Source organism: Pituophis catenifer, unplaced genomic scaffold (genome assembly GCF_029215685.1).
Source record: "Pituophis catenifer annectens isolate HBS135680 unplaced genomic scaffold, rPitCat1.0.hap2 SCAF_5, whole genome shotgun sequence".
Classification (NCBI taxonomy): domain Eukaryota; kingdom Metazoa; phylum Chordata; class Lepidosauria; order Squamata; family Colubridae; genus Pituophis; species Pituophis catenifer.
In genome coordinates, this window is record NW_027256885.1 from 99,651,515 (window position 1) to 99,670,062 (window position 18,548).

At 49.0% G+C, this 18,548-nt stretch overlaps 1 protein-coding gene across 1 annotated transcript in view; it reads left to right on the forward strand.

Annotated features, from left to right (window-relative positions):
• Nucleotides 1–18,241, forward strand: part of REPIN1 (replication initiator 1) — a 40,015-nt gene extending 21,774 nt beyond the window's left edge. The window contains exons 8-12 of the mRNA XM_070944816.1: nt 752–926; nt 2,727–2,981; nt 14,239–14,365; nt 14,636–14,737; nt 15,720–18,241. Coding sequence (XP_070800917.1) covers nt 752–926; nt 2,727–2,981; nt 14,239–14,365; nt 14,636–14,737; nt 15,720–17,158 — 2,098 coding nt within the window. The 3' untranslated portion in view covers nt 17,159–18,241. The remainder of the gene's footprint in view (nt 1–751; nt 927–2,726; nt 2,982–14,238; nt 14,366–14,635; nt 14,738–15,719) is intronic.
• The last annotated feature ends 307 nt before the right edge of the window (nt 18,242–18,548 follow it).

The window sequence follows — 18,548 nt, forward strand, 5'->3', positions numbered from 1 at the left end:
ATCTCTCTGCAAGGCCATTAGAAGCCGGATGAAAAGGAGCGGATAATGCATGTCTTATGCCTAATTCGGCTAGGTAGCCTTCAAATTGAGTCGCCGTGAATTGGGGCCCATTGTCGGATACCAGGGTGTCCGGCAACCCGTGTGTTGCGAATAGTTTTCTGAGTACTTTGATTACGGCCTCAGAAGTGGTAGATGGCATTAGGGCAATTTCGAGCCACTTAGAATATGCATCTACAATAATAAGAAAGTTCTGGCCGTGGAACGGGCCAGCGAAATCAATGTGAATCCTCCCCCATGGCCCTTTTGGTTTTTCCCATTCACGAACGGGGGCTATGGGCGGATCTGGGCGGGACTCCTAGCAGGGTCTACACTTCCCCACCCACTCAGTGACATCTTGGTCGAGATGTGGCCACCAAACATAACTACGAGCCAAGCCTTTCATGCGAACAATACCAGGGTGTCCCTCATGCAACATTTCCAAAACCCTGTGCCTTAACCGCGAAGGGATGACCACCCTGTCTCCCCACAACAAGCAACCCCCCAACATTGACAGTTCATTTTTTTTGTTAAAGTACAATTGAAAGTCACCACCGTCCACCTTGGTAGGCCAACCCCTCGTCACCCAGCCCATTACAGTGCACAAAACAGAGTCTCTGGCAGAAACCCTCGCCACCTCGTTAGAAGAAATGGGGCCCGGGGAAACAATGTCAAGCAGTAAAACCGGGGCTTCCGGGGTCGGGTTGTCCAACAGTTCGGGCAAGGGACATCGGCTGAGGGCGTCAGCATGTCCTAAGGTTTTGCCCGGCCGGTGGAGCAGTCTGTACGAGTACGCGGCTAAGAAAATGGACCATCTGGTCATCTGGGGGGAAAGAGCAGTCGGGGTCGGTTTATCACCAGCCAAGAGTCCCAAAAGGGGCTGGTGGTCCGTAACAAGTTCAAATGTGCGGCCAAACAAGTACTCGTGAAACTTTTTGACCCCAGCCACAGCCGCTAGTGCCTCCCTATCTAGCTGGCTATAGTTTCTTTCAGCACTAGACAAAGTGCGAGAGTAATGGGCGATGGGCGCCTCTAACCCGTTCGGCAGTCTATGGCTTAAAACAGCGCCTACGCCAAAGGGGGAAGCGTCACAGACCAATACAAGAGGCAGTTCGGAATTGTATTGGATGAGGAAACTGTCCTCAGACAAAAGTTTCTTTACTGCGTTGAATGCGGCCGCTTCTCGCTTGCCCCAAACCCACGGAACGTTTTTTCCAAGGAGCCTGTGCAAAGGCTTCGCAATGGTGGCTTTGTGTTTCAGAAACATCGTATAGAAGTTGAGAAGGCCCAGGAAGGCCTGCAGTTCAGATTTTGATTTGGGGGTGGGCGCGCTTCGGATGGCCCTAACTTTGCTCTCTGTGGGGTGAATGCCCGTGCCGTCGATTCTGTAGCCTAAGAATTCCACTGATGGAACCGCTATCTTGCATTTTGTACGCTTGAGTTTAAGTCCCACTTCTCTGAACCTCGTTAGGACTTGTCTAACTCTCTGGCCTAACTGAGTCTCGTTTTGGCCACTAATCAAAACATCGTTGAAATACGGGACGACACCTGGGAGGCCTTGTAGAAGGTGCTCCATTGTGCTTTGAAAGAGTCCTGGGGCGATGCTGACCCCAAACTGAAGCCTGGTGCATTTAAAAGCACCTCTGTGAGTTACTATAGTCTGTGATTCTGCCGTAGAGTCATCTACTGGCAGTTGCTGGTACGCCTGCGCAAGGTCTAGTTTTGCGAATAGCTTGCCAGGCCCCAGGGAATGTAGTAGATGGTGGACTATCGGAACCGGATAGGCACTCTGCTGCAACGCCTTGTTTAACGAACATTTATAGTCAGCGCAAATTCTAATTGAGCCATCCGACTTGACTGGCATAACTATAGGGGTTTCCCATTTAGCGTGATCTACGGGAACGAGCACCCCTTGCTTAATGAGCTTGTCGAGCTCCGCATCGATTTTGGGCTTTAAAGCAAATGGAACTCGTCTTGCTTTCAGTCTGATTGGCGCTACGTTGGGGACTAAATTAAAGGATATAGGGGTCCCCACGTACTTGCCTAGAGTCTCTTCGAAAACGTCCCGAAACTCGTGGAGCAGGGTTTCTTTGAGTGATGATCCGCTGATGCTGTGAACACCTGTGAAGCCCATGCCGAGGGCCCGGAACCATTTCATGCCCAGTAGACTTGGTAGGGACTTGCTAACGACGGTCAGGGGCAGCTCTTTCTGGAACTCGCCGTAGGTGACCCGGAATGTGCCCACGCCTTCAACGGGAACTCTGTTTCCCTGGTAGTCGAGTAGGCGGATTTTCTGACGGTACAGCTGGTTCTTCTGAAGCTTGGGCAGGAGTGCCTTGAGTGTTGACCAGGACATGATCGATAACGTAGACCCGGTGTCGATCTCCATTTCGCACGATTTGCCATCGATTTCTACTTTCGTGTAGACTTTCTCATCGTCGGTTGTGCTGGCTTGGCCGATTCTCGTGCTGTAGGTCTCCCGCTTTTGAGGTTCGTGCCGTTTTCTCGCGCCGTCATCTTTGATTGGCTGTTTTGAACGAGCTGGTTCTGGTTGGTCGCAGTAGTCACGTGACTTTCGACTACGCAGAAATTGAGCTCTGCAAACTCGTGCCAGGTGGCCTTTCCTGTCGCAACGCCTGCAAATGGCTTCTTTGTATTTACACGATTGTCTCTCGTGATCCCCGCCACAGCTGGGGCAGTTCTCGTGGCGGCGGCTTTGTTCGCTCTATTTCTTTTCGGTATGGAAGACGTCCTCGTCCGACTCTTCCTCTGTGCTGGTTCGCACCTCTTCTCTGTGGACGGGGGCTATTTTCGGCCCGTCCTTGCTTGAGCTGGGACGCTGCAGCGCTTCCGAAGCTTTTGTTGATGCCTCATGTGCTCGGGCTTCGTCTAGCGCGCCGGCTAGCGTTAGGTCTGGCTTGGCTAGAAGACGCCTTTGTAACCGGGTATCTCGAACCCCACAAATCAGTTGTTCAAGCAATGCATCGTCTAAGTCTCTGTAGTCACAATGCATTGCGGCTTTTCGAAGCGCAGCCACATAAGCACTGACCGGCTCTCCTTCTTTTTGAACTCTTTGCCGGAGTTCGTAGCGCTGAACGAATTTAGACGGAACTGGAGCGTAGTGGCCTTTCAGGTTGGCCTGAAGGACGTCCCAGGGAACCGTCTGGACTGGGGTTGGCTCGCAGAAGGATTCAGCCATCTCGAATACGTCTGGCCCACAGTGGCTTAAGAACAGAGCCCTTTTTCTGTTCGCAGAGAGCCCTTGCATTTCGCTTGCTTCCAGGGAGCACTCGAACCTGGTCAGATACGATCCCCACTTCTCTCGGGTCGGGTCGAAGGGTTTTGGCGGAACGTAGGCAGACATGCCGTGTCTCCGTGTTCGCTAGTCACCCTGGCTAAAACTCTAAGCTCTTTTTGGGTTGCCTCTTGTGTCCTCGATCCCACCTTCGTCGCCAATGTTGTAGCACGGGAATAACGAGAGGCACAAGCAGGCTAGTAACAACAGCTCTTTAATTCAGGGTGAGACTTCAGCAAAGGAACACAGGCAACAGCCCTCTTTATATACTTTTCAGGGGCGACCATTAACCAATCAGGATTCACTGTACATTTGAATTTCCTGCACAAAATAGATACATACATAACAGTTACAGTTTATACTTATTCATATTTCTAAAAAAAAAGGAAAAACTTATCATTGTCTAGATTTCAAAAATACAAAGACAAATACTCCAATTGTTATTCATTTCATTTTTACAATCATGTTTTCCCATTTATTTCTTACTACTATTTGAATATTATAACTAGAGGTGGTCAAAAATGGTGGGCTAAGGGACACACAATATTGTTGGATTTCTTGTATTGGCTTATTTAATTCTCCCACCATCTGATTCACCCACTTAGTTTCTATCTGGCTTAGGTCTCCTTATGATTTTCAAGTATTTCAAAAGGAAATAATCTAATTCCTTTACTTGGAGAACATCACACAGATCAAAATACTAGTGGTAATGCATTTACTCGCTTAAGGTGATTTTCAAGGCACACCTTTTTCACCTTTTCTCTTATAGTCCTGGTCAGGCTGGTCAGTCAGGCTTGGGAAGGTCTGCTCCACTCTGGTTGCTGTGTTGACCTGCATACGTTGTTTCAATTTCAGGACCAGATGCTTGCAAAATAGTAGCTGGGTTAAAGCATTTGTTTGTTTCAGGGTCACTCGTGGTTTCTGAGTGAGGAGAGCTTGATGCTTGTAATTTCTGGGGTTTGTCAGCCATAAATGGCCCTTTGTCTCTAAAACTCCTTGAATCGCATGGCTGGTGTAAATGGTAGTTGGCTGCCTAAGGTTAATTTATTACATCATTAGAAAAGGGAGTCAGCAGTTTTGTAATTACAGATTTAGATGCCCCTGTGTCTACTAAGAAGGTTAAATTATTCCCCCTATTTTCATTCAGACCAAGGATTCAGGGGGGGCTTGACTGAACCCTGGTCCCCTTCAGTCTTCAGGCCTCTCATCTACTGCAGCCAGGCCTATGGCTTCCTTTCTTTCTTGGAAACGACTTTGCCCTCTGCCTTGGAACCCACGGGGACGCACTCTTCTCCCTCTTCCTCTTCTCTGAAATCATAGATTTTGACCTCTCGAGTCAATTGATCACGTCCTCTTTCTCTATTTGGTCCACGTTCTCCTTTTAATTCGACCTCAAGTCTTTTGGGACATTCTTGTTGCCAGTGGCCCTTTTCCTTACACCAATTACACCTGTCTCTTTCCCAGGCTTTGGAATTGTTTGATAAAGCAACTGCCAACAATTCAGCCTTGCGTTGCATCCTCACTTCCTTCTTCTTTCCTCTACTTTGTCTTTATTCACATAGACTTTTTGTGCTATTTCCATTAATTGACTAATGCTCATTCCCAATTGCTTAGCACATTGTAAGCCGCCCTGAGTCTCCGGAGAAGGGCTGCATATAAATCAAATAAAAATAAAAATAAAAAAAAGCTCCCTCTTGCCTCGAGTTTCCGCTTTATGTCCGGGGCACTCTGGGACATGAAGGCTAGGGCTAACATGCGGGCATTCTCGGGATCCAGGGGATTGATTGGAGTGTACTGTATGTCTTATAAGTCTCAACAAGCCTTTGAAAGAAAGCTTCAGGGTTTTCCTCAGTCTTTTGTATTACCAAGGAAGGCATGGACATGTTCACTGGAGGTTTAGCAGCCTGTTCTAAACCTTGTAGGATTAATGCCTGATAATCTTGGAGGTGAACCATGTCATTATAGGGGTCCCACTGTGGGTCTTGTCTTGGAAACCATTGGTCTAATATAGCCTGGAGGTTTCCCCCGTCTGTGAGTTTTAAAATCTTACCAATGGCACTACTTAATCTCTCTCTCTCTCTTCACCATTAAGGAGAGTGGTCATCAACTGTTCCAAGTCCTGCCAGGTAGGATTGTGGGTCTTTATAATGACTTGTTGGAAGGAAAAAAGAAGCCTTTCCCTTTAAGGATTGTTGGAAGGCAGAGCTTCCTTTTTTTCTTGCTTGAGAGCAGAATTAGTTTATTGTTTATAGGAAAGCAGGCAAGAACAATACAAGCACAGCATTCCGAGGCTAGCCTGGAGTTTAGTTTTATTCTTGCCCTTGCTTTCTTCTAATCCAATTTTTACTTTTAAAGGAGAAGTATAATTTTCTTGGAGTTCTTGGTAATTATGATTAAAATTTATTTCAGCAAGTGAAAATGAGTTTTTTTTTTTTTTGATGTCTTGTTGTACAAGTTTTTCATTTTCAGCTATTAATTTGTCTAAGAACTTCTATCTCTTCCTTGAGGTTATTTACCAGAAGCATCATTTCTTCAGAGATAGTAATTACTGTAGGTAAATCTTTTAGTTTTGCTATTTCTAATGTAGGTTGATTCTGAATTTATTATTATTATTATTTTTAATTAAGCTATCATTTTCGAATTGCATAGCTTCTAATTTTTCTTGTTCATTTCATTTTGCAAATCATCTAATTGCTGTTTAGCTTGCATAATCATATTATCTTTAAGATTTTCAATATTTATTTTGTGTCCTATTTGTAAATCATCTTTCACTTTTGATAATTCTTCATGCCTGAATAAAAGTTGAGTCCTCAATCTCTCTAGTTCTGCTTTTACAGATCTGAGTCAACCTTGCAGGGCTAAAAGACATAAGAACAAGGTCCCCTCCCCCCTTTGTGGGTGAGGAAAGGCATTGCAGAAGTAGAAGAAAGGGAGTTTGAAGGACAGCAACCACACATCAGTATTGTAGTTAGTGAACTTAAAACATTTCCTTATAAACTTGAGTTTATCTTGAAAGTACAGAGAAGAAAAAAAATTAAATTCTGTTTGTCACCCCGACTGGGTGGCCAGACCAAACTGGGTGAGTTTTTTTTTTCCTCTCAATACCCCCAATTCTTTTCTAACAATTTAAAATTCATATCTCTAGAGATCAGGCAGTTGCAGTTACCTTGAAGGTACACAAAAGACTTTAGACACACACACTAGTCATTCCCGTCTTAAATTTTAGTTGAATTATTAATTATTATTTAAACTTGTATGCTGCCCTATCTCTGACGGACTCAGGGCGGCTCACAACAATAAAAACAAAATCAATGTTAAAAATACCCAATAAGATTATAAAAAGACCGTTAAAATCCCCTTTAAAACCCGTTCAGTCCAAACCAGCCAGGCGAAATAACCATGTTTTAAGGTCACGGCAGAAAGAGTGAAGGTTAGGGGCCACCCGGAGCTCCAGGGGAAGCTGATTCCACAGGGTAGGTGCGCCCACAGAGAAGGCCCGCTCCCTAGGGGTCGCCAGCCGACATTGTCTGGCCGACGGCACCCCAAGGAGGCCCTCCCTGTGAGAACGCACCGGGCGATGGGGAGCTGTCGCTGGCCGCAGATGGTCCGCCAAATACCCCGGGCCTAAGCCATGTAGGGCTTTATAGGTAATTACCAGCACCTTGAATCTCACCCGGAGGGCAACCGGTAGCCAATGCAGGTCCCGCAGGAGAGGTGTAACATGAGAGTGTTGGGACACTCCCATTACTACCCGCGCGGCCGCATTCTGCACCAGCTGAAGCCTCCGAGTGGTCTTCAGGGGCAGCCCCATGTAGAGAGCATTGCAGTAGTCGATCGGGGAGGTGACGAGCGCATGGGTGACTGTGCGTAGGGCATCACAGTCCAGGTAGGGGTGCAACTGGCGCACCAGATGAATCTGGGCAAATGCCCCCCTGGTCACGGTCGTAACATGATCTTCAAAAGTCAACCATGAATCCAGGAGGACGCCTAAGTTGCATGCCCTATCAACAGGGGGCAACACCTCACCCCCTATAACCAACGATGGAATATTCCCTTGGAACCAGGATGCTGGTATCCACAGCCACTCTGTCTTGGTGGGGTTGAGCTGAAGCCTGTTCCTCCCCATCCAGAGCCGCACCGCTTCCAGGCACCGGGACATCACGTTGAGGGCATCACTGGGCTGATTCGGGGTGGATATAAAAAGTTGGGTATCATCAGCATACTGATGATACCCCACCCCAAAACCACGGATGATCTCCCCCAGCGGCTTCATATAAATGTTGAACAGAAGGGGAGAGAGGACCGACCCCTGAGGGACCCCACACGTAAGGGGCCTCGGGGCAGACCTCTGTCCCCCTGCCAACACCGCTTGTGAGCGCCCGGAGAGGTAGGAGGAGAACCACCGTAAAACAGTGCCTCCCACTCCCAACCCCTCAAGGCGCTGCAGCAGGATACCATGGTCGATGGTATCAAAAGCCGCCGAGAGATCTAATAGGACCAGGACAGAGGAATGTCCCTTGTCCCGAGCCCTCCAGAGATCATCCACCAGTGCGACCAATACCGTCTCCGTGCTATACCCGGGCCTGAAACCCAACTGGTACGGGTCCAGATATAATGTTTCATCCAGGGCCAACGGGAGCTGATGTGCCACCACTCCCTCAACAACCTTCACAATAAAGCGAAGGTTGGAGACAGGACGAAAGTTATTCAAAATAGCTGGATCCAAGGCAGGTTTCTTAAGGAGGGGTCTCACCACTGCCTCCTTCAAGGTGGCCGGGAAACTCCCCTCACCCAAGGAAGCAGTAATAACTGCCTGGATCCAGCCACGTGTAACCTCCCGGGCCGAATAAGGGAATGCACAGATCTTAACAAAATAATTTTTAACAGAAATCATATCAAATTAATCAATTCAATTATCTGAGTCTTCCCATTTAGACAGGCTTTTCTTTTTATTACCTGCTAAACCCCGGGTGGGAAGAACAATAACAATTTTCTTCTCTATTCTTAGTTCTTTCAGAGTTCTCTGACTCTTTTAAGAATGGTAAATTATCAGACTCTTTATAACACTGCAGTATTTCTTTTCTCCTACCACACATAACAGCATAAACTAACCATATCTTTTTTGGTCAGCCCCAACTTCTAAATATTTTTTTTTAAGGACTAGTCAGGTCTATTTGCAGTTTGGGATTCTTTCTAATTGTTTTAGTGAACTTCTCACTTTTTACTCAAGGTTTCATCCATTGTTCCATCTCCTCAAGTACTGGATTGTCTCTGCCCTGGTGATGCTCTGTCTAGCTCTTTCTAGCTTGAATCTCCCAGCAGTCGCTGGCCTATTTTTAAAGACTCAAACTCTTCTCCATCTATTTCAGATCTCCCAGCAGGCGCTGGCTTATTTTTAAAGATCCAAAATGTATAGAGACTTTTGTTTATACTGTACATCATTTGCACTTAGCCAGGGCTCTCATGAGCAAGTTTGAACTCCACTTTTCTTTTAAGGACCTTTCTTAAACATACATTGAAGAGGTGTTCGTGGAACACTCTCTTTTCCACCCATTTTCTAAACACTGCCATTGACCTGCGGTGCTGGACTTTTCCAACAGTCACCAATAGGAACTGCAATGGCTTAACCACCCACACAATTCTAGAGTCTCATTAGGACACGCCGGTTCCGTTAGGAAGGGACGTTTCCCGGACCCAGGGAGGTGATCAGGCTCCCTCTTCCACTCTCAAGGAGTGGGCCTACAATTCCCACAATACTTGCCTGCAGGCGTCTTCTTTTTTTTTTCTTTCTCAGCCGGCGTTTATCTATTAGCTTGTTCTGATTTCGTAAGGTTCTTGGGTCGGTTGGAGCCATCGAGTACCCAGAGGGGCCGTCTGCCTCCTTCCAGAGAAAAACTCTCAGTGGCGCCTGAAGTTTGGCAAGAAGTGTCACCTGGCACTGACTGGTCCGTTCCATCCCTTAGCGAAATCTCACTTCATCTCCTGGCTGGCACGCCAAAATGTCGCAGAAAAATAAGAGATGAATTTCGAAATCAGAAAAAGCTTTATTTTGGCCAAAAGATTCAGACATGCATTCTGTTTTACATTCTGAACAAAGACCTTGTTTAAGACACGTATCTTTATAGTAACAAAAAACAGGAAGTATCTTAGATCTGCCTCTTTAGCTAGCCCCCCTCCCCTATTGCTTTAGGCAGGAAGCTCCATGTGGTTTAGTGTTGGATGCTTATCCTACGGTTGGGTAGATAATATATAGAAAACTATGTTCTGTAACTTTAACTGCTACAAAGATGACTAATTGGCTGTGCTAAGCAGACATATAAAGGAAGGTAGGAAGTTCGTTCACTTCTGCTTCCTCTCTTGCTCCTGCTCCTGCTATTGAAGGTTGAACTGATTGAAGGAACTGTGTCTGTGTTTGAAGAGAACTGGATTTGTAAGCAAACTATGTTTTGTGTTAAACCGTGAATTGTTTGAAGAAGTTGTTTTGAGAAGCCAAGTTTGTTTTTATACTACAAGTAAAGACTGTTTATTTTTCTTTAAACGTTCAGAGTCTGTGACTATCTGTGTGTTTTGCTAAGCATCGTATCTATTCGCTGTCTGGTCCGTTGCACTACTTTGCAGAGGGCAGTTTTACCCTCAACACTTAGTTCTGCATTTTAACATAGTACCAGGAAGTTAGCTAATACTTGTAGTTTGACTTTTTGAATCCAGCAACTGTCTCTTTGCCTGCGGTTTGACTTCTTGAACTCTGCAACTTTCTGAAATCAAAAGGACCCTTCAGAGATCATCTAGGCCCGTGATGGCGAACCTATGGCACGAGTGCCACAGGTGGCACACGGAGCCATATCAGTGGGCACGTGAGCGTTGCTGTAGCTCAGCTCCAGCATGTATCTGTGTGCCAGCCAGCTGATTTTTGGGCCTTTTGGGCCTTTTGGTCCCACCGGAAGTTGGGAAATGGGCTGTTTCTGGCCTCCGGAGGGCCTCCAGGGGGGTGGGGAAGGTCATTTTCGCCCTCCCAAGGCTCCTAGAAACCGTCTGGTGCCTGGGGAGGGTGAAAAACAGACCTACCGGGCCCACCGGGCCATCACGTGCTAAAAGCGGGGGGGACACGCACACATGTGCAGGGGTGGGGTGCATTGAATTATGGGTGTGGGCACACACGTGGGTGACCTCCCCATGCTCCCCCCGCTTTTGGCACGCGATGGCAAAAAGGTTAGCCATCCCTGATCTAGGCTGACCCCGTATTATTTCACTCTTATATTCAATTTCACTTTACGTTCTGCCTTAATATAATTATCCTCCTTTAGCAAGGAACACCTCGCTGTTAACCATATTCCTAGGTATTTAATTTTCTTAACAATTTGTAAGTCCATTTCTTTTTCTAATTCATTTTTCTGAGTTGTTGTTAGGTTTTTAACTATCATTTTGGTTTTCCCTTTATTAATTTTAAGTCCTGATACTTCCCCATATGTTTCTATTTCTCGTATTAGGGCGGGGCCAGATTCCAGAGGTTCCTCAATAATAAATACCATATCTTCTGCAAAGGCCTGTGCCTTGTACTCTTCTCTTTTAATTTTCATTCCCTTTATATCTTGGTTTGCTCTAATTCTATTTAATAATATTTCTAATGTTAGAATGAAAAGCAGTGGTGACAATGGGCACCCTTGTCGTACCCCTTTAGTTATCTGAAATATATTAGTAATATCCCCATTTACTATTACCCTTGCCTTTTGTGACTTATAAATTGCCTCTATCGTATTCTCGAATTTGGTTCCCAGTTTCATTTGTCTAATTTGCCTTGTTGTGGATTTAATAAGACAAACACAACTTTTGGATTAATCAGAGACAATTTATATATTGCGCAATAGGTTCAAAGCTCTGTACATGAAGCGTTGAACAAAGACAGAAATTAGGTACAATGGTTTTATACCCTTCTAGACAAAGGGTTCTGTTAACTCAGCAATTCATATGGTCATATACATTTGTCATTTTTAATTGACATTTCCTAATTACTGAGTTTCTTTGCAAAACAGTTATAATTCTTTTTGTAGATTACTGAAGCATAGACTCAAATCATCTTCTGACGATAGACAACTTTTAACTCATGTGGATCCCCTTGACCTAACCAACCTTTAAGCTGTATGTCATTAAAATGTTCCTTTCTTCTGACAACTTAGAGGCCTCCTAGAGGAACCAAAAGGATTTTGGCTGAGTTTGTACTTTTTCCAACCGGATGCATTGCTTTTTAGAATAGAGTGAATAGAAAGTTATCCAGTGGTCATCTATCAGAGCCCGCTTCATTTACATTAGTATAGTCTCGTTCAATACTTTTTTCAGCCTTTCTGCTATTATGTTCATAAATATTTTATAATCTGCGTTTAAGAGGGATATTGGTCTATAATTTCTAATTTGACTCTTATCTGTACCTTCTTTCACGATTAAGGTGATATATGCCTCCCTCCACGATTCTGGTATTTTCCCTTCATATAATGCTTCATTACAAAGTTCCAATAACACTGGTTCTATAATTTCACTCAATTTCTTATAGACTTCCCCTGGGAGACCATCCAGCCCTGGTGTCTTGTTATTCTTAAGCCTTGAAATTGCCCCTCAGTTCTTCTAATGTTATTTCTTTATTTAACAATTCCCTTTTTTCCTCCTCTAATGGTATAATCCCTTCTTCCAGCAAATAATTATCAATTTTGTCGTTTGGTATTTCCTATTGTTTATAAAGATCCGCATAGTAATCTTGTACTATTTTCTTCACTTCACTGCACTCTAGACTTCCCCTATAGTCCACAATGCCCTCCAGGCTTTTTGCGCCCGAAGGGTCCCCAAAACGTGAAAAATTCGAGATCAGAGAACAAAGACCGTTCTCTTCCCACCGCACCACTGCGATACTGCCACCGGAAGTCCAACTCTGTTATTCTAAGGTCCCTTCCAGCTCTGTAATTCTGTAAGGGTCTCCTGCCTGAGCAGGGGGTTGGACAGATGACCTCCAAGGTCCCTTCCAACTCTATTCTCTTGAATTCAGCAGAAATGGGGGGGGCCTCCAGCAGGGTCCCTTGCTCTAAGAAAAGCTTCCAGGTCTCCCTAAGGGAGGGGCTTCTATCTTTCTCTCCACCCCTCCCCAATTTAGAGCTTTATAAAAGCAAGCAGGCTCCGGGAGGGGGGCTCAGAAGAGGGGAGGGGCCAGGGAGACACCCCCACACACACACCGTTTCTTTTCGGTGGGTGGGTGGGGGTACAAACAAGGGGGTCGGTGCCTCGATCCGCCCCGCGGGACTCCGATCCTCGCGCTGCCTTGCAACGGCCGGGGTCTGCAGCAGCGCATGGGGGGAAGGCTACTCTGGGCGTGGGGGCTGGTTTCGGAGGCAGAAAGGTGGGTACGGGGGCGTCGGTCTGGGTTGGCCCCGCCCTCCTGCTCCGGGAGGCGTGGAAAAACCACTTCCCGGCGTGCAGCTGTTTGTTACCACCTCCTCCTCGGAGTGTAAATCTTGCAAGGCTAACAAAAGAGCAACCGGCTAAGCAAGCAGCACCATCAGGACCGGCGACCCGGGGTCCGCAATACGGAGCCGCACTCTTCTCCATCCTTGCAAGACCGCCCCGCGGAAGAGTGGGCGGGGAAATAAGAGCCATGGCCGGAGGCACCCCCGCGCAGGTAGGCCGAGTGGGCCCGGGTCTCTCTCTCTCTTTCACCCACCCACCCACCGACCGGTGCAACCCCGCCTTTGCACGCCGCAAGCCCCCTCCTCCTCCAGTCGTGGGAACGGCGCTGCCGCTGCTGTTTGCGGGGGCGGTGCTGCTGCTTGGTTTGCCCCCTCCCCTTATTCTGATGAAAGAAAACCCCCCACCCACCCCCAGAAACGACCCCATCCCACCTCCATACTGCTGCCCGCGCGGGGGTTGGGGTGGCTCGGCTCTTAGACCCGGGCTGAGACCCCCTCCCCAGTCCCTTCTCTTGCATGCCGCCCCCTCCCCTTTTTGCACGGGGACGGGGGTGGGGGTAGGAAAATTGCTTTGCTCCCTCTTGCGGGTGGGTAGTAGGACCCGCGATCCCATCGCTCCCTGTGCCGGCCGGGAGCGGCGGGGCGGAGCGCAGAAGAATGCTTGCATGGCTTTTGAGAAGTGGGGGGCGGGAAGGAAAGGACACCCCCCCGCATTTTCCGTCCGGGACTTGCAAAGGGTAGGCTTGCAAGGCAACCGCCCCCCCACTCACTCACCCACCCAAGCGCTTCACTTATGAGACCCCGGGACCGGGGGAGGGTGGCACAGCTGAATTGCAGAAGATGCAAAGGAGACCACCTCCCCCGAGGGTCCCAGCTGGGAAAACATCTGGAAGAGAGTTTCCGTGCCAAAGTTGCACGTTTGAAACCCGTGCACGAAAAGAAGCTGGCGGCGGGGTTCGGCTTTCTGTCTTCCAGGCGGGGTCTCGGAGAAGGGTGCACAGCCGGGTTCCTCCTGCTGGCTTTGGGCTCTCGAAGAGTAACCCCCTTCCCGGTCCTTCCCTTGGTGTGGGGCTCAGGAAAGTAAGGGAGGAGGGAGGAAAGAAAGAGAGGGAGGGAGGGAGGAAAGAAAAAGAGAGAGAGGGAGGCAAGGAAGGAAAGGGGAAGGAAGGAAGGAGGAAGAGAAGGAAGGAAAAGGGAAGGAAGGAAAAGAGAAGAGAGGTAGGGAGAAGGAAGGAAGGAAAAGAGAAGAAAGGACAGAGGAAGGAAAGTAAAAAGGAAGGAAGGAGAAAGAAGGAAGGAGGGAAGGAAAGAAGGGAGGGAGGGAGAAAGAGAAACAAGAAAAACAAAGAGGGAAATTCTCTCCCCCCCCATGCACTTTTGGGGGGGGGTCTCCCTCCGCCTGGCTGGGATGGAACCAGAGAGGGGCCCCTTCCCGTCCTCACCTGGCCATCCTCCCGACAGGTGTTGGCGGCCTTCATGGATGTGGCGATCTGCTTCTCGGCTGAGGAATGGGCAGAGCTGGATGGATGGCAGAAGGACCTCTATTGTGACGTCATGGCCGAGAACTTCCAACTGGTCTCCTCGCTGGGTAAAGCCTGCAGGGTTTCCCCAACACCTCTCCATGGCGGGGGGGGGGGGGGTTTCTAGCGGTAGAACCTTTGATGCCCAGTGCCAACACTCAGCCTGAGCTCCGTAGAAGGAGCGGGCAAGGAACCGGGACAGAGAATAATAGAGTTGGAAGGGACCTTGGAGGTCTTCTAGTCCAACCCACTGCTCAAGCAGGAGACACTTACAGAATGACAGAGTTGGAAGGGAGCTTGGAGGTCATCTAGTCCAATCCCCTTCTTTCCCTTTGCAGAATGCTTACTGGCCATCCCTGAACTGCTGTCCCAGCTGGCACGAGGAGAGGTGTCCCGGATCAGTGCCAGGCCACCTCCAGGGCAAGACAGGGAGTGCCAAGGTAAGGTGGAGGGGGTTCCAGGCAGGGCATTGGGGGTCTCCCACTCTGCATGGGCTTGGGGTGTTGGGTGGTGACTCTGTACCCGTCTGCCTGGATCTGGTCAATTGTTCCCGGGGTCCCGAGAGGCAAAGAGGGAGCTTGCTAGGGGAGATTCCCTCTTTGGGGTGGTTTAAAAATATTAAATATAATGAGAGAGGGAAGGAAGGAAGGAAGGAAATAAAAAGAGAAGAGGGAGGGAGGGAAGAAAAAAGACAGGAAGGAAAAAAAAGACAGAGAAAGGAAGGAAAGATACCAAGAAAGGGAAAGAAAAAGAAAAAAAGAATAAAAGAGAAAGAAAGAGAAAGAAAGAGGGACGGATGGAAGAAAACAAGAAAGATGAAAGAAGGGAAAAGGAAAGGAAGGAAGAAAAAAGAGAGAGGGAAACGGAAGAGAAAGGAAGGAAAGAAAAGAGGAAGGAAGGTAGGAAAGAAGCAAGCAAGGAAGGAAAGAAGAAAGGAAGAGATAGAAAGGAAGAAAATAAAAAGGAAAGAGAAAGGGAGGAAGGAAGGAAAGGAAAGACAGAAAGGTAGCAAGAAAGAGAGAGAGAAAGAATGAAAAAGAAAGACAGGAAAGGATAGAGGGAAAAAAGATGAAAGAAGGGAAGAGAAAGGAAGGAAAAGGAAGGAAGGAAGGAAGGAGAGAGAAAAAGAAAGAAAGAAAGAAAAAAAGAAAGAAAGAAAGAGAAAGCCGGCCAGCCAGTGTGGCCAAAGAGGGGAAAAAATTCCCAGGCAAGGAGAAATGTCCGCCCCTGGCTTTTGTGAGTGAGGGGTTCCCCAAAGTCAACAGGAATATTTTGTAGTGCAAACCCATCCTGGAAGCAGCTCCAGAGAGGGGAGGAGGGGGGGGAATCTCCAGCCATGGAGGGTGTGTGTGGTGCCAGTGCCGAAGCCTGTCCCGCGTTCAAATCCCCCCACTCCAACCGGTACAATTTGTCTCTTCGCAGTTGTGAGACCGGAGCAGGAGGCGAAAAGCACCGAGGGGTTGCAAGGCCCTTCCGAGCAGGTGAAGAAGCCCCACGCCCCCCATCCCTCTACGCCGAGAAAGAAGCCCAAACGGCCAGTTTTGCAGGCTGGAAGAAAGGGGCCCCCTGTGGGCGAAGGAGAGGGCATTCCGGAGCAGAAGCCCAGACCTCGGAAGCGGGAGAAACCCTACAAGTGCCCCAAATGTCAGAGAAGCTTCCTGGGACGTGTCACCTTGGCTGCCCACCGGCGTCTCCACGTCCATAAGTGGCCCCGGGTCATCCCCCAGGCAGCCGGACGCTCCCCGCACACCCCAGAGCTGGCTGGGCCCCAGGAAGGCGAGATGGGCACTGGGGCCAGTCCCTTCCCCAGTAGCCAGGGTGAGGGCACACTGCCCTTCTGGCCGGAGATGGCTTTGCATCAGCAGGGTCCACCAGCCGCCAGCTTCAACCCCTGGGCTCTTGGATATGGGCCGCAGCCGCTACCCGGCCACCAGGCACCTGGCCTGCCGAGCAACGGGGAGTTTATCTGCGACCAGTGCGGGTGGAGCTTCCACGGCTGGGAGGAGCTGGTCACCCACCAGATGGCCCACATGGCAGCTGAGGGCATTGCAGGCTCGGTGCCTAAGGCAGAGGCGTTGGCGCACCTGGCCACTGACCGGCCGTACACCTGTGCGCAGTGCGGCAAGAGCTTCCGGCACAAGCCCAACCTGCTGGCCCACCGGCAGGTACACACAGGCGAGCGACGTTACCAGTGTCAGGAGTGCGGCAAGTCCTTTGGCAGCAAGGCATACCTGGCCTCCCACCAGCACATCCACACCGGCGAGAAGCCGTATGTCTGCGCCCAGTGTGGAAAGAGCTTCCGCCACAAGCCCAACCTCATCTCCCACCAGAAAATCCACTCGCGGGAACCCCTCGCCCACGGCAGCCCGCACCCTCTCGAGGCCTTCAACGGGGAAGCATTTGCCAGCCAGCAGCACCCGGCGCCTGAGTCTCTAGGTCTGGATGCCTTCCAGCCCGTCCGCCTCACTGCCGATGTGCTTCTGCCTTGCGCCCGGAGCACCACCCCGCTGCCCCAGCTGGCCGGGATCCTTCCTCCACCCTCGCCCCAGCCAGCGGTGGATCGTCCCTTCGTCTGCCCGGTGTGCGCAAAGCAATTCCGTTGCAAGCCATACCTGGTGGCCCACATCCGGATCCACACTGGGGAGAAGCCGTACGCCTGCAGCCGCTGTCCCAAGCGCTTCTCCCAAAAGTCAAACCTAGTCTCGCATGAGCGCTTGCACACAGGTGAGAAGCCTTACGCCTGCCCGCTCTGTCCGCGCGTCTTCAGCCAAGGCTCCAACATGCGGGCACATCAGCGCAGCCACAGGAACATGACTGGAGCCGAGGTGGAGGTGGGACTCCATCCGGGATACCCAGCCTGACAGATTCAGCAACCGAATTAGAGGAGGGGGTGGTCTTTCTGCAGCTGTGCGCCTAGTCTCGGCTTCTCTCCCTCCACCCTCTATTCCACGTTTTCCTTGGACAAGGGTGCCCACAAAATCTATGGAGAAGTCCCTCCTGCCTCCAAGGGCTGTCCCTGACACCCTGGAGGCTGGCAGAAGGTGCCTTAGTTTTCTTCTGGGGGTGTGTGAAAGGGACCCCAACCTGTGGCACCGTGGCTTGGGTCTCCGAGAACTGAGGAGGGGCTGGCAAGGAGACAACGACTGCTTTGTAGGATTTTGCTGGCATTGGGAGAAACTCGGGAGCCACGTCACGGCGTGCGGGAAGTATTCAGAATACAGAACAACCGAGTTGGAAGGGACCTTGGAGTGGTCTTCTAAACCAACCCTCTGCCCGAGTAGGAGACCCTATCGGATTCCAGATGGATGGCTGTCCTGTTCTCTTCAGGGGTGGAGCAAAATTGGGGTGAACATCCATAGGCAGAATTGTTCCCCAAAGAGTCCCAGGTAGAGGGGTGCACAGCGGGCAGAGATTTGGCTTATCCCCTCCCTCACGACATTAACCCTTCTCCGGTCTCCAAGGGCCGTCCCTCAGGGAGGGAAAAGGAAAAAAAAAAGAGTAGGGCAGTTTCCACAAATGATGCCCCTCCCCCCCGGTGAGATCAGTATGGGGACCTCGGTTTCACCACGATCTACGGGACACCAACAACAACGGGCAAAACATACGGCTTAAAAAGGCGAGCAAGGAGAGTCTTCTGGTCCGTCTCCAAGGCCCCGAAGACCCCTGGAGACCCTTCTGGGTCTCTTGGTTGGAGAGCTGCGTCGTTTTGAGTCCCTGCACGTGAGGAAGGCTGGCTGCGCGGCGCCGCATGCTTGCTCTCGTTATTTCTCTATTTATAGAAAGAGTAGAATTTGGGTTGTTGGAAAGAGGTGAGAAGAGGCCGGATTGCCTGCTTCCAATTCCCGACATCGGTCGACAGCCGCGAGGGTAGCTCTGTGCCGGAAAACAGCAAGTTAGTTTGCGTTTCCACCAATTTCCTACTGTATACTCTTTTAAAAAATAACATAAATAAAGAGGTAGATGTTACTTTTGAAAGCCTGGCCTGCGCTTGCTTACAATTCATGTTCTGTTCTGTTTTATTCTGTATTCTATTCTGTTCTGTTCTATTCTATTCATTCTTTCTAATTCTAATATTCTAATTATATTCTATTCTAATTCTACTATTCTAGTATCTATTCTATTCTATTTTTATTCTATTTAATTTTATTCTATTCTGATTCTGATTCTCTTCTCAATTCTTTTCTCATTCTATTCTAATCCTATTTAATTATTCTGTTCTGATTCTACTGTCTTCTATAGCCTCATTCTATT